At 37.2% G+C, this 12,932-nt stretch overlaps 1 protein-coding gene and 1 long non-coding RNA gene across 4 annotated transcripts; one reads left to right on the forward strand and one right to left on the reverse strand.

The window, feature by feature from the left end:
• Window positions 1-1,728: 1,728 nt before the first annotated feature.
• LOC110748941 (putative disease resistance RPP13-like protein 1) lies at window positions 1,729-6,690 on the forward strand. 3 transcript variants are annotated; one of them, XM_021948923.2, is made up of 3 exons: window positions 2,139-2,278; window positions 2,476-5,904; window positions 6,188-6,690. In XM_021948923.2, the coding sequence occupies exons 1-2, from the start codon at window positions 2,184-2,186 to the stop codon at window positions 5,855-5,857; spliced, it is 3,477 nt and encodes a 1,158-aa protein (XP_021804615.2). In that variant the 5' UTR covers window positions 2,139-2,183; the 3' UTR covers window positions 5,858-5,904; window positions 6,188-6,690. The 3 variants fall into 3 exon arrangements, with proteins under 3 accessions (XP_021804614.2, XP_021804613.2, XP_021804615.2); XM_021948922.2 differs by having other exon boundaries at window positions 1,729-5,899; window positions 6,188-6,325; XM_021948921.2 differs by having other exon boundaries at window positions 1,730-5,904.
• Window positions 6,691-9,344: 2,654 nt separating this feature from the next.
• On the reverse strand, window positions 9,345-10,655 carry LOC110744646 (uncharacterized). Its single transcript, XR_015834078.1, has 4 exons — window positions 10,488-10,655; window positions 10,183-10,246; window positions 9,630-9,795; window positions 9,345-9,485 (listed from the first exon to the last, which is right to left on the reverse strand). It is a non-coding gene; the product is annotated as an uncharacterized LOC110744646 (long non-coding RNA).
• Window positions 10,656-12,932: the final 2,277 nt, after the last annotated feature.

The following is a 12,932-nucleotide window of genomic DNA, read 5'->3' on the forward strand; positions in this document are numbered from 1 at the left end:
AATGTATATCTGGGAGGGATTTTGTAATCTGCGAATCCTTGCTGAGGAATGTTCTTATTAAATTGATTCATTACAAATTGTCAGATATATCTTATTTGTCCTTGAAGGTGTATTTCATTGACTGAAAAACTGCATGATTATTATTATTATTTTTTCAATTTATGCCATATATATATCTTGTAAGTCTAAGGAGTTATAAATGTTTTTAATATTTTTTATTTCAATTTTTAAATAAAGTGTAGACACAAAAGCAATAATAAAAAGAATAATACAAAAGCAATACAAAATGGGGTAATGTATGCACATGTGTATTCACATTGCTGCATGAGATGAAAATATCCGAGCGGTAATGGAGAGGGGGATTGGAACACAGGACCTCAAGTGTAGAGGTAACTGCTCCTAACTTGAGTTATAAGTCCCTTCCAACTTTTTCCAGACTTTGTTTTCATATAAAAATTGATTTCTTCAAACATAACCTTTGATTTTACCACTTCAAGTCCTGAAGTTGCAGAGATGATGTATGTTATGACAGAGTAAAATATCAAAAGCAGGGCAGAGTATCAACTTTGAATTGGCCACACCCCAACACAACTCTCATGACCGCTGGCATATAAAGAAACAGGCAAACATGCTGAGGCCATCCAACCCCCCCAACTACACTGATTCTTTTTGCCATTGTACCTTAAAGACAGAGTAAATTAATTAACCAAATTTCTGAGAACCCACAACGGGAGTGCCTGTGAAAGTTGAAAGCTTTATACACAGACAAACAAAACAAACAGAGAGAAAGAGGAAGGGTTCCATACATGTCTTACTTAAAAATTTGATTTACATCACATATTCTCCTCCTCTATGAACAGAAGCAGAGGCCCAACTGAGACTGAATATAACTAGAATAAGTGAAAAAGAAATTAAAACAAAGGGGGAACCAAAAAAGAACATCCTTTTTTCTAGCTAATATTTACTTCCCCCATTTCCTTTGCCAATTCTAATCATTTGCTTTTGTTTCTTTTCCCCAAGCTTTTTGTTTTTCACAGTTGGTTGAGAACCCTTTGATTCAGTCCTTGTTTTGTGCCTCAATATGAGCTTGAAAAGAAATCACCAAAATTTGTACAGCTAGCTGGCCCAAATTCACTGGTTTTTTCCCCAAAGCACATGGCATAAAAGTGTTACCACATTTTTATATCACAATTTCATATCATATGTGTACATGCCATAAAGTGTAGATACAAAAGCAATAATAAAAATTAGTTGGTATTAAATAAATATTTAAAATAATATTAAATATAAAAGTATTTAATTACAAGGAGTCTCGAGGAGTTCTTTCTCTCTTTTTATATTTAAAAGCTCCTAAAAATCTCCCTATTTTAGGAGCTAGATATGGAGAATGGTTAGATGTGGTTTTTTTTCAGTTCATCTTTAAATTCTACTCCCATAATTTATTGAGAATGCAATTTCATACAAATTTACAAAATTCCTGATATTTCAACCATCACAATGACCATACCAATTTACAAATTCCTGCTACAATCACTTTTGATAAAACCCACCGACACAAAAAAATATAAATAAAAGGAAGAACTTGAAACCATGACCGTATAAAAATAAAAGCTTTATTATATTTACCAATATAAAATCTTCTAACACAATAAGTCCGCCGACACTAAGGAAATATTGAGGAAGAACTTGAAACTATCACCAGTCAAAAATAAAAGCTTTATTTACCAAAAATATTCTAACACAATAATGGACGACAGCTGTATCACGAGATTAACCGTGTGGGTTCCCCATGTTATTGCAAACGCGCTTGTCCTTTTGCAATAATATTCTCACTCGAAGACTCCCAAGTCAATGATACTGAGAGCAACATAAATCTTAACTTCTCAACAGCCAAATCCTTTGCTGCAAAACTTGCTTCAAATCTGAACTCAAGTCCAAATCCTTTGAAAAGAATCGAAACATGGCTTTGGTTGGAGAGGCTATTCTCTCTGCCTCCGTGCAGGTGCTGTTTGACAAGATTGGTTCCAGCGAGTTCGTGGACTTGTTCCGGAGAAAGAAACTGGACGAGTCGCTTGTGAAGAAACTGGAGGTAACGCTGTTGAGCCTTAATGCGGTGCTTAATGACGCGGAGGAGAAGCAATTCCTGAACAGCTACGTGAAAGAGTGGCTTGATAAGCTTCAAGATGCTGTCTTTGATGCGGATGACCTTCTCGATGAGATCAATGCTGAAGTTTTGCGATGCAAGGTGGAAGCTGAATTTCAAACCGTCACAAATAAGGTGTGGAACTTCCTCCCTACTTTTCTTGATCATAATTATCAAGGCATGAATGGTAGGATTCAAGAGTTGCTTGAAAGATTAGAACACCTAGCAAAACAAAAGGATGTGCTTGGCCTGAGAGAAGGTGTTGTTGGGGGAAAGGTTGCTCAAAGAACTCCAACAACTTCCTTGGTTGATGAATCTTGTGTGTATGGTAGGGATGGAGATAAAGAAGAGCTGATGAAACTGTTGTTATCTGATGATGCAAGCGACAAGGATGTCTCCGTCATCACCATAGTGGGAATGGGAGGCATTGGCAAGACAACCCTCGCTCAGCTCCTTTATAATGATGACAAAGTGAAAGAGCATTTTAATCTTAGAACCTGGGCGTATGTTTCGGAAGCTTTTGATGTTACTAGGGTAACTAAGACCCTACTTGAGTCAGTCAGTTCAAAAGCTTACGATAATAAAGACCTGAGTTTTCTTCAAGTTGAGCTAGGACAACAAATAAAGGGCAAGAAATTTCTGTTTGTGTTGGATGATCTTTGGAATGAGAATTATCAGGATTTGAGTCTCTTGCAACGTCCTTTTGCATCCGGGGCAAGGGGAAGCTGGGTCATCGTGACAACACGCAACGAAAGTGTTGCAGCTCGCATGCGCACCGTTCCGATTCACTTTTTGGAACAGCTGTCCGATGAGGATTGCTGGTTGTTACTTTCAAAACACGCCTTTGAAAATGGAAACTTGAGTGCACATCTATACCTGCAAGAAGTTGGTAAGAAAATTGCCCTGAAGTGCAATGGTTTACCTTTAGCTGCAGAAACACTTGGAGGCCTCTTGCGTTTCAACACAAATTATGAGGAATGGAATAGCATACTAAATAGCAATATTTGGGAGTTGCCTCCTGAAAAATGTAATACAATTCCAGCTCTAAGATTGAGTTACCATTATCTCCCAACTCATTTAAAACGATGTTTTGCTTATTGCTCAATTTTTCCGAAGGGCTATGAATTCCAAAAGGAAGATATAGTTCTACTGTGGGTGGCAGAAAGTTTAATTCCACAAGCTGAGAGTGAGAAAAGAATGGAAGAGCTCACTAAGAAATACTTTGATGACTTATTGTCACGATCATTTTTTCAAAGATCAAGAAATGAGAAGTTCACAATGCATGATCTCATCAATGACTTAGCTATGTCTGTGTCAAGGGAATCTTGTTTGAGATGGGAAGGGGGCGAATCACATGAAGTTTTGAAAAGAGTTCGGCATTTGTCGTATGCTAGAGGGCAATTTGATTGTGCTGCGAAATTTGAGCCATTATATGAGGTTAAGCATTTGCGAACCTTCCTACCTCTAAGAAGAGAAGCATGGGTTCAGCCTTATGTAAGTAAAAGGGTTTTACATGAGTTATTGCCAAATTTAACATGTTTAAGGGTGCTAACATTGTCAGAATATGTTAATATTGTTGAGTTACCCAATTCTATTGGTAACCTCATTCATTTGCGCTACTTGAATCTCTCTAATACCGGAATCAAAAGGTTACCTTCTATAGTTTGCACTCTTTATAGTCTACAAACATTACTATTGGCAAGTTGTCGGTCTCTTTTTGAATTGCCTGCAGACATGAGAAAATTGATTAACTTGAGGCATCTTGATTGTAGTGGAACTCAAATTGAAGAGATGCCGGTGCAAATAGGTAGACTAAAAAGTTTGAGAACATTGACTACTTTTGTTGTGGGGAAATCTACTGGGTCGACTATTGGCGAATTAGGGGAGTTGTCCCATCTTGGAGGAAGAATTTCAATTTTGAAGCTTAATAATGTGGTTGATGGTAGGGATGCCTTGCAAGCTAATTTGAAGAACAAAAAAGATCTCAAGGAGTTAGAGTTGGCATGGGGCTCCGAAGATGCCGATCATTCCGAAAAGGTGAGAGATGTACTTGACAAGCTCCAACCTTGCATGAATTTGGAGAAATTGACCGTCAAACTTTATGGCGGGACCAGCTTCCCAAACTGGTTGGGAGACTCTGCCTTCAATAAAATAAAAGTTATGCGCCTCGAAGGCTGTCATTATTGTTTCGAGTTGCCACCGTTTGGACAGCTACCTGCTCTTAAGGAACTCTTCATATGTGAGATGAAATTTCTTAGGACGTTAGGTCCTGAGTTGTATGGTCAGCCATTTCAGCCATTTCAATCACTGGAGAGGCTGGAGTTTAAGAAGATGAAAGAGTGGGAGGAATGGGTACCAAGTGGGAGTGGAGGTCCAGACTTTCCTCGTCTCCAGGAGCTAATTCTAGAAAAGTGTCCAAAGCTGAGAGGAAGCTTGCCTTGTGATCTGCCTTGCTTGAAGAAGCTTAGCGTGGAAGGGTGTGGAGTTTTACATGATCAAAGGGCCACTGCCGCTACTAGTACTAGTACCAATCTCAACTACAATTCTCTTCAAGAATTGAAAATAAAAGATGGATGCCAAACAGGTCTGTTATCATTACTAGAGACAAAACTCCTGTCCCGACTTTGGATTATAAATTTTAATGACATACAATGCTTGCCCAGCATCAATAGTCTTCAAAGTTTGAATCTCTTGAATTGTCCAACCCTGTCGTCGTTCCCTGAAGATGGCCTACCCACTTCGTTGACTTCACTACGTATATACAGTTGTAGGAGATTAGAATTCCTACCTCATGAGATGTTGGCCAAATTAACATCGCTCGACTATTTGAGTATACAGAATAGCTGTGATTCAATGAGGTCCTTCCCCTTGGGCATTTTTCCCAAATTGACGAGACTTATTATTGGCAATTGTGAGAATCTGGAATCGCTTTGCTTGATTGAAGAAGAAGGAGCGGTTGAGAATCTAAGTCATCTCAATGAATTGAATATCTTCGGGTGTCCAAATCTGGTGTGTTTTCCGCAGGGAGGATTGCCCACTCCCAACCTGACTCAATTGGACCTCAGCAGATGCGATAAGTTAAAGTCATTACCTGAATGCATTCACACCCTCACAGCCCTTGAAAGATTGTCGATAAGGAATCTTCAAAATCTGGAATCAATTGCAGAAGATGGGGGTTTGCCTCCCAACCTCCAACGTTTTAGGATTGAGAATTGTGAGAGACTGAGGGCTTCATCTTCATCAGTGGGAGACTACTGTAACTGGGGTTTCCAAGCACTTGTCTCCCTTAAATACCTTAATATTGGTGGCAGGGGAAGTGATGAAATCTTGGAGACGTTGCTCAAGCAACAGCTGCTCCCTACCAGTCTTCACCATCTCTGTATCGATGGACTTTCAACTCTGAAATCTTTGGATGGAAAGGGACTTGCACACCTTATTGTTCTTCGATGTCTATATATTTATAGTTGTAAGAGTCTGGAATTCCTTCCAGGAGAGGCACTTCAACACCTCACTTCTCTTCAAGAGCTATATATTTCTGACTGTCCGAGTCTCCAATTCCTGCCAGAAGAGGGTCTGCCGCCATCTCTTTCTTATCTGAAGATCGTCAGATGTTCTGGCCTGGAGAAAAGGTATCAGAATAAGACGGGACAAGATCATTGGGACAGCATATCTCACATTCCTTGCATCCGGATAAATGATGAAGTCATCATATGATGATATGACCTCTCTCTCTCACGTAGAGACAAACAACCTCAGGTCAGGTATGTACTTCAAATAACCGCTTTAACTGCTTTTCTTCTAATTCAATACAAAAACTGAAATTCACTATCCAAATAAACCGAAATACACATTTTAAACAATTTTGAGCAACAGCTGCTCCCTCTCTGTCAATAATCGAATCTTCAGTTACTATTGAGCTCAATTTTGCATGCATTCCCAGCTTTTTGTGAATTACATTGTCACTGCTGCTTACTGGTCTCATGCTTTTTGTGAATTACAAAGTTCTATTTGATGAGACTTGAAATGTTGGATGTGTACTTGCAGACTTGAGAAACTTACCCATGTTTGGACGTCAAAGCAACTTGTGTAGGCAACCATGCCCGAGGAGAGTTTATCATTGTATATGGATTTTTGTTTTTCTACAAACAAATTGCGGCAAAGAAGGGGAAGGAAATGTTCTCAAGGTGGAACTCTAGCAAGAGACCAGCATTTGGACAATGTGGTAAACGGATCTCAATATAACATAACAAGCATCACTGTCCATTCGTGATTAGGTAATCTTTCATCATAAAATTCCTTTCCCCACGTAATAACTTGAAAATGTCATTTATGAGTTTCCTTTGAGATGGATGAAAATGTGTACATATTTATGAATAACCAGTGAGAGCTCAAGTTCTAGGACAGAAGACGTTGAGGAAACTCCATGCTTGGTCTTGACCTTGAGCAATACTATGATTTTCCTCCGGTTAGGGAACCACATAAGTGTTCCTTATGCAATGAATATTAATGCTGCACACTTCATTAATGATTTGTTTATTTAGAAGAAACATTTTTTTATTGAAAATAGATAGTAAAAATACCACAGAAGTGAACAAGTACTCGTCCACCACAGAACAGGAACAGAGCTGATCTTAAGAGAAGTACAACTATAAGACCTGTAACAAAGAAATTATCCTCCGCCACCACCACCTCACCCACCACCTCCACCACCTCCTCCACCACCACCACCTCCTCCAAAACCTCCAAATCCACCACCACCTCCACAACCAACACCACCACCACCACCTCCACAACCGCCATCCCCATCACCACCAACTCCACCTTCATCACCACCACCACCTCCACTCCATCACTTTAACTACCACCACATGATTAGTACATAACACTTTTAAAATCATGTCTATTTTAGTCATTATTCACAGTTACAACAATTTTATATTAAAATTTACCAAACGTTTTTTACACTACTTTTTGTACTAACAGCACTTTAAAAATATTAGTTACCAAACATGGAGCTGCTTTACTTTACAGCTAATTATTTTCAAAGCACAGCAGAAGCAACTTTTTTTTAAAGTGACAGCAATCCCAAACTGGGCCTTAAGAAAATTAGAAGACACGTTGGAGTTGGGATATTAAAAGTAGAATGCTACATGCACAACTGATCATAACATCTCTTAAAATTTTTGGAGTTGGGATATTAAAAGTAGAATGCTACATGCACAACTGATCATAACATCTCTTAAATTTTTTGAGCGTTAACAAGTAAATAAACACGCACTCACATTTTATTTGCACTTAAAAATTAAAGTAGTTGTGCATGGAAATAATTTGACACTGATTTTATTTTATACCTTCTCTTTCTTATTTCCATGAGTGAATGTATGTTTTGCTTGCTAATGCTCAACAATTTTAAGACAAATGCTAATCATACCTCAGTTCAATTTGTAGAAATGTCATCTGAACTTATGCCTCAGTTTCAATTTGTCACCTTAAAGAAAAAATTAAGAGAAATGTCACTTTAATTTTTCAAAATTCATGATTTATTGTCTGACTTTAACATTATCCAATTTTCCATATATTTTAAGGGTATTTTAGTCTTTCGTATTTTAAACATGGCAAGTTCATTATAACAAAAATTGTATATCTTTTAAACAATTAAAATTGAAATAAATAAATAAATCGCCTTCCCCGATCCCTGTGTGCCACTGGCAGCTCCAACCAACTTTGCCTACCTTGAAATCCATTCCCCCTTCCCTCTTCACATACCCTTCCTCCATTCCCCCTTCCCTCTACCTCCTTCCTCCTCCTCTTTCTACTATGGCACACCTAGCTTCCACACACAAATTCCCTCAGCCCCCCCTGAGTCCACATTCTTCTTCTTTTTTCGAACTAAAAATTTTAGACATCCTCAATGAACACCATAAAAAAGTTTAGACATGCTTAGAGAGAGAGAGTGGAAGAAGAATGATAGAAATAGGAGAGGGAGGAGAGAGATGGAGAGAGATGGAGAGACAGGGGAGGGCAGAGAGAGAGAGAGAGACGAGAGAGGGAGGAGATAGAGAGCGTGGAGAAGAGATAGGAAAAAAAAAACTATAAATTATATATGATTTTTTATTTTTAATAATGGGGTGTTTTTGAGTTTTTCTTGGGTTTGAGTTTTAAAAAATGGGCCTACCAAATTGATTTTTGTGGCTTTGGACCTAAAATTTGTTTTTCAATTTATAGAATTGAATCCAAATAAGATACCAAACAGACCCTAAAATGTCATAAGTTTTTTTTGTTCTGAACAAAAAGAGTATTTTTTTTCTCCGTTGGTTTGGGTTTTTATTTTTGTTTTTGTTTGCTTACATACTACGCTTGAATTAAAGAAAAAGAAAAGAGTAAATAGAAAAAGGAAAACAAAAGCTTAACGACGAAGCAAAGAAAGATACTCAAAGCGACACGTGTTTGACACATATACAAAAAGACTCCGAGCAGCGAAAGAGATAAATTCCTATCTGTCTTGCAAAATATCAGAAACCCAAACACAAAACAAAAGCAGATGAAATTGAAATTGAAACCATTTTTTTTAATAGAAATAGATGTGATACACAAAGTGGTATATAAATGTGATATAGCGAGTATTTTTGTTTGTATACTTATGAGGAAGATGGATCTTAAAGTAAATAATTCATATTTGCTGTCTCAAACCCTACCACGTTGTTTGGTAAGCAAAAATGGCGACCCTCCACAAAGAAAAGCCATGGTCCTTAGGGGTGGGCACGGTATGACATGACACGGGATGAAGGTCATCCCGGTGTCAATCCCGAATAGTGGAATCGGTATGGGATGACACGGGATGAGGGTTTTTGAAAACACGTTCAAATCGTACCGAACCCAAACGGGATCGGTATGATTCGGTATCAATGTTGATACCGTAACAAATCTACAAATTTTCAAGTTCAATCAAATCTGAAAATCAAATGGATGCTGTTACAATAGTTCAATCAAATCTGCAAATTTTCAAGTTCAATCAAATCTGAAAATCAAATGGCTGCTGTTACAACTTACAATAGTTCAATCAAATCTGCAAATTTTCAAGTTCAATCAAATCTGAAAATCAAATGGCTGCTGTTACAACTTACAATAGTTCAATCAAATCTGCAAATTTTCAAGTTCAATCAAATCTGAAAATGGCTGCTGTTACAAGAGTTCAATCAAATATGCAAATCTTCAGATTCAATCAATTCTGAAAATCAAATGGCTCCTGTTACAACTTACAATAGTTCAATCAAATCTGCAAATTTTCAAGTTCAACCAAATGTGTTTGTACTGGTGGCAGCAGCTTCAGTACTTGCATATTCTGCAAAAAATAAATCCACACATGTTCTTATAACCAAATGCAACATTATAAAATAATAAACAATTAAAAAGCCTAAACATTTAAGATCAAATTAAAAATAAATACAACATTATAAGTAATAATTAATAAACATAGTAAACAAACCTAATTCAACACTCTCATAAAACTCATATTCTTCAGCAGTAGGTTCATCTTCTAAAGTTTGTTCTCCTGCTAGGAACATTGAACAAAGGGCAAGCAACACTGCAAAATTTCCTAAAGCCCTTCTTCTACGTTGGAGAGCTGATGCAAGAATAATTTAACTGCAAAGCTGCACCAAATGACAAATTAATATTACTTTGGGTTTGATTATGATATGATACCAATTAATTCAAATGGCTGGTCTTGATTACATTCATAATTTAAATGATTAATTGAACCCACGTGTGCTACCATTGCATTTCATGTTGTAAGAAGATGAGACAATATAAAATTTAATGATAGTAAATTAATGCACAATTTATATGCTTATATATAAGAAAACAGACCATGGAATGCATAAAAGATATTTGCTTTTGGTATCGAAATGCCAACTTGTGGTCTAAATGCTATGGCATTCAAAATTCATTTATTTTGTATTTAGGGTCTGAGATGTATGAATTTAGGTTTGAAATCCAACTATTTCAAATCTTGATACTTGATTAGTGATGTCGTGTACCATTGGAGGTCTAGTTTGTCATGGAATAGAATTGATGCTGAACCACAGTTATTGTGCCTGAAATCTGAGCACAGAAACTTCTTTAAGAACATAACTATCAGATATATATACATATACATAAACAGTAAACTGACAGTAGCCCATATGCATGTTAATAATTCATGTCTTCCCAAAATCAAAACCAATCCATCCTAAATAATAAGAGAATTGATACCATATGGTATTAATAGATTCCCACACATGCTTACAGAACCAATTCATGTGTTCCCAAAATCAAATAATCTCTCAAATTTGAAAACAAATACCTGAGATTGGTAGCAGAGGGTAAGGCTTGAAGAAGAAGATCCTACAAATTCGGAGAGACTTCGGGTTGGGTTGGGGCTTTCCTTTTCCACGGGTTTGGTTTTGCCGTTTTGGAGAAGAACAGAGACAGAGAGACAGAGAGACAGAGACAAAGGAGGATGAGGAGGAGAAGATGAGATCGATTGATGTTGTGGAGTTGGGAACAGATTCAATTTGATTGAGAAAGGAGAAGAGAAGAGAAAAATCAGACAGAGGAAAGGAGAAAGGAGGAAAAAACGCAGAGAAACAAAGAGGCAGTCGACAAAAACATCTCTATGGACTTAGGGTTAGAACTGAAATGAAAATAGGAATTAATAAAATAATTTACTATTCGGTACGGTATGACATCAACCGGGATCACAAATGTGAAACCGATGTCGTGTCAAACAGTAACGGGATGACACGGTATCATCCCGTTTACACATCAACACCAAATGGGATGGCACGAAATTGACACGGTTTGACACGGTTTCGGGATGACTTCGGTATTTCGGTTTTGATGCCCACCCCTAATGGTCCTAGATTCGATGGTTAAAACGATTTTTGATTCGGTCTCTTATGTAAGGGCCTAAATGAGTTATTATAGTTGTTTTAATTTATTAATCGGTTCACACGTGAGCGTTTCTCTATCCCAATGGATACATACATTCTTGGCGAATTGGAGATCATCCTCCATTCTTGGCGGATTGGAGGTCTCCTCCTTGGCGCTTGAGCGTTTCTCTATTAGAACATGTTATATAGTAAATGATCAACAACTTAATTATTAATCTTTACAACATAGTGTTAGTTGTATGTAAACATATAAAAGCAGCAATGAGATAATGCTTTTCAATGTCCAAAGAAGACAAACTGAAAAAAGAGAAGGAAACGATCAATGCTTATTTATAGATGATGTGATGTGACTCTTCTTATATAAATGATGCTCCTCAATAATGCTCGTTTAAGGACAGAAATTTAACAGTGTCAAAGAAACCGTGTGCTAAAATATGAATATGGGTTTGAATATGTTAGGTTCTTTTTTATTCTTCTCCATAAGGAGGTATATATAGGGATTTACATGAGGGCTTTACAAGGAAATAGATATAGTAATCAATTAGGATAGTATCTCCTAATTATACAATGATTTGTTAACTATCTAAAATAAGGAAAGTAAATCCCTTAATTAATCAAGGAAATAAATCTCCTTGATTAATTAGGAGACTCACTTTAACACCGTGTAGGGTCATCCGCCTTACAAAAGCATTTGGGTTCTTGTTGTTGTTTTTTTTTTTTCGGTAACAAAAGTATCAGGGAGTAATGATCTCAGTCGAAGACTCCAAGTTGTTTGCAATTGGACCTAGAGCTCCTTTTCACTAGAATTTTAAGTTATGTTGTATCCTTTCCCTGAACTCCAGACTCTCTGCGTATCATTCCCAATGAGAACTACCCCAACTTGACCCAATTTGGCTTTGTGTATTTTAAAATTTCAAGCTAACTGCAGCTTCTAATGGAAGCCCTTCTTTTACCCGTTAATTCTTAGTGAATAACTAACGTCCAGAAGTCGAGTCATTTATAGCAGGGGATAGATCATAGCTTTGGTGTTGGCCCTCTAAGCAAACAGTATTCTGAAGGGTATAATGCACAGATACACAAAATTGCAACACCCCATTATCCATAAAATCTTTCCAATTAACTAATTTTTGGTTCTCCTTTGAGTCTACTTGTCTCTGTCTTCCAAAAAAAATAATAAGGAAAGTATATGTATTCAGAACATGAGAAGGAAAAAATAAAATAGGGTACTTCTCTGCTTTGTTCATTTTGTTCTTCTTTTTATGCGTGATGCCATAAATCCAATGTCTTGCCTCTTTTACAAAGAGATTTGATAATAAAAAAATAATAATAATAAAGAAAAGTAAGCCATAAATAATAAAAGGAAAAAGAAATCAGCACCAATGACATTTCACAAATGTTCAATCAAATTGTGCACATTTTGCATTAGTAGATTTCAATAAAAAAGAGGCGGGAATGGGTAAGGGGGTTGGCAGCTACCACGATTTCATTGGATTGGGATAATGATGTGGATGGCTAATGCTGAATCGCCTGTGAGGAGAAATTATAGAGTGATACTGTATCACCACGTCAGCTGGTGATACTCCCACTCAAAATCTGCCACATGTATTTTTTTAAACAAAATTAATATATATTTTACAACTGGACTTTGGTTTACAACTTTACCCTTCAACTTTAACGACCTTAACCCTCCCCCCTCCGGCTTCCCTGTGCTATGCCCCTGCTATCGATGCCACACAACCCTCTTCCCTTACCCCTCTCAGCCACCCACCCCGGCCTTCCCTCACCCTCCAATATTCCCACCCCCTCTTTCTCTCCCTCTCATTTTCGGTGAAAAGTTAAACCCATTAATAAAAAAG

Source organism: Prunus avium, chromosome 2, assembly GCF_965620075.1.
Source record: "Prunus avium chromosome 2, drPruAviu1.hap1.1, whole genome shotgun sequence".
In the NCBI taxonomy this organism is placed as follows: Eukaryota; Viridiplantae; Streptophyta; class Magnoliopsida; order Rosales; family Rosaceae; genus Prunus; species Prunus avium.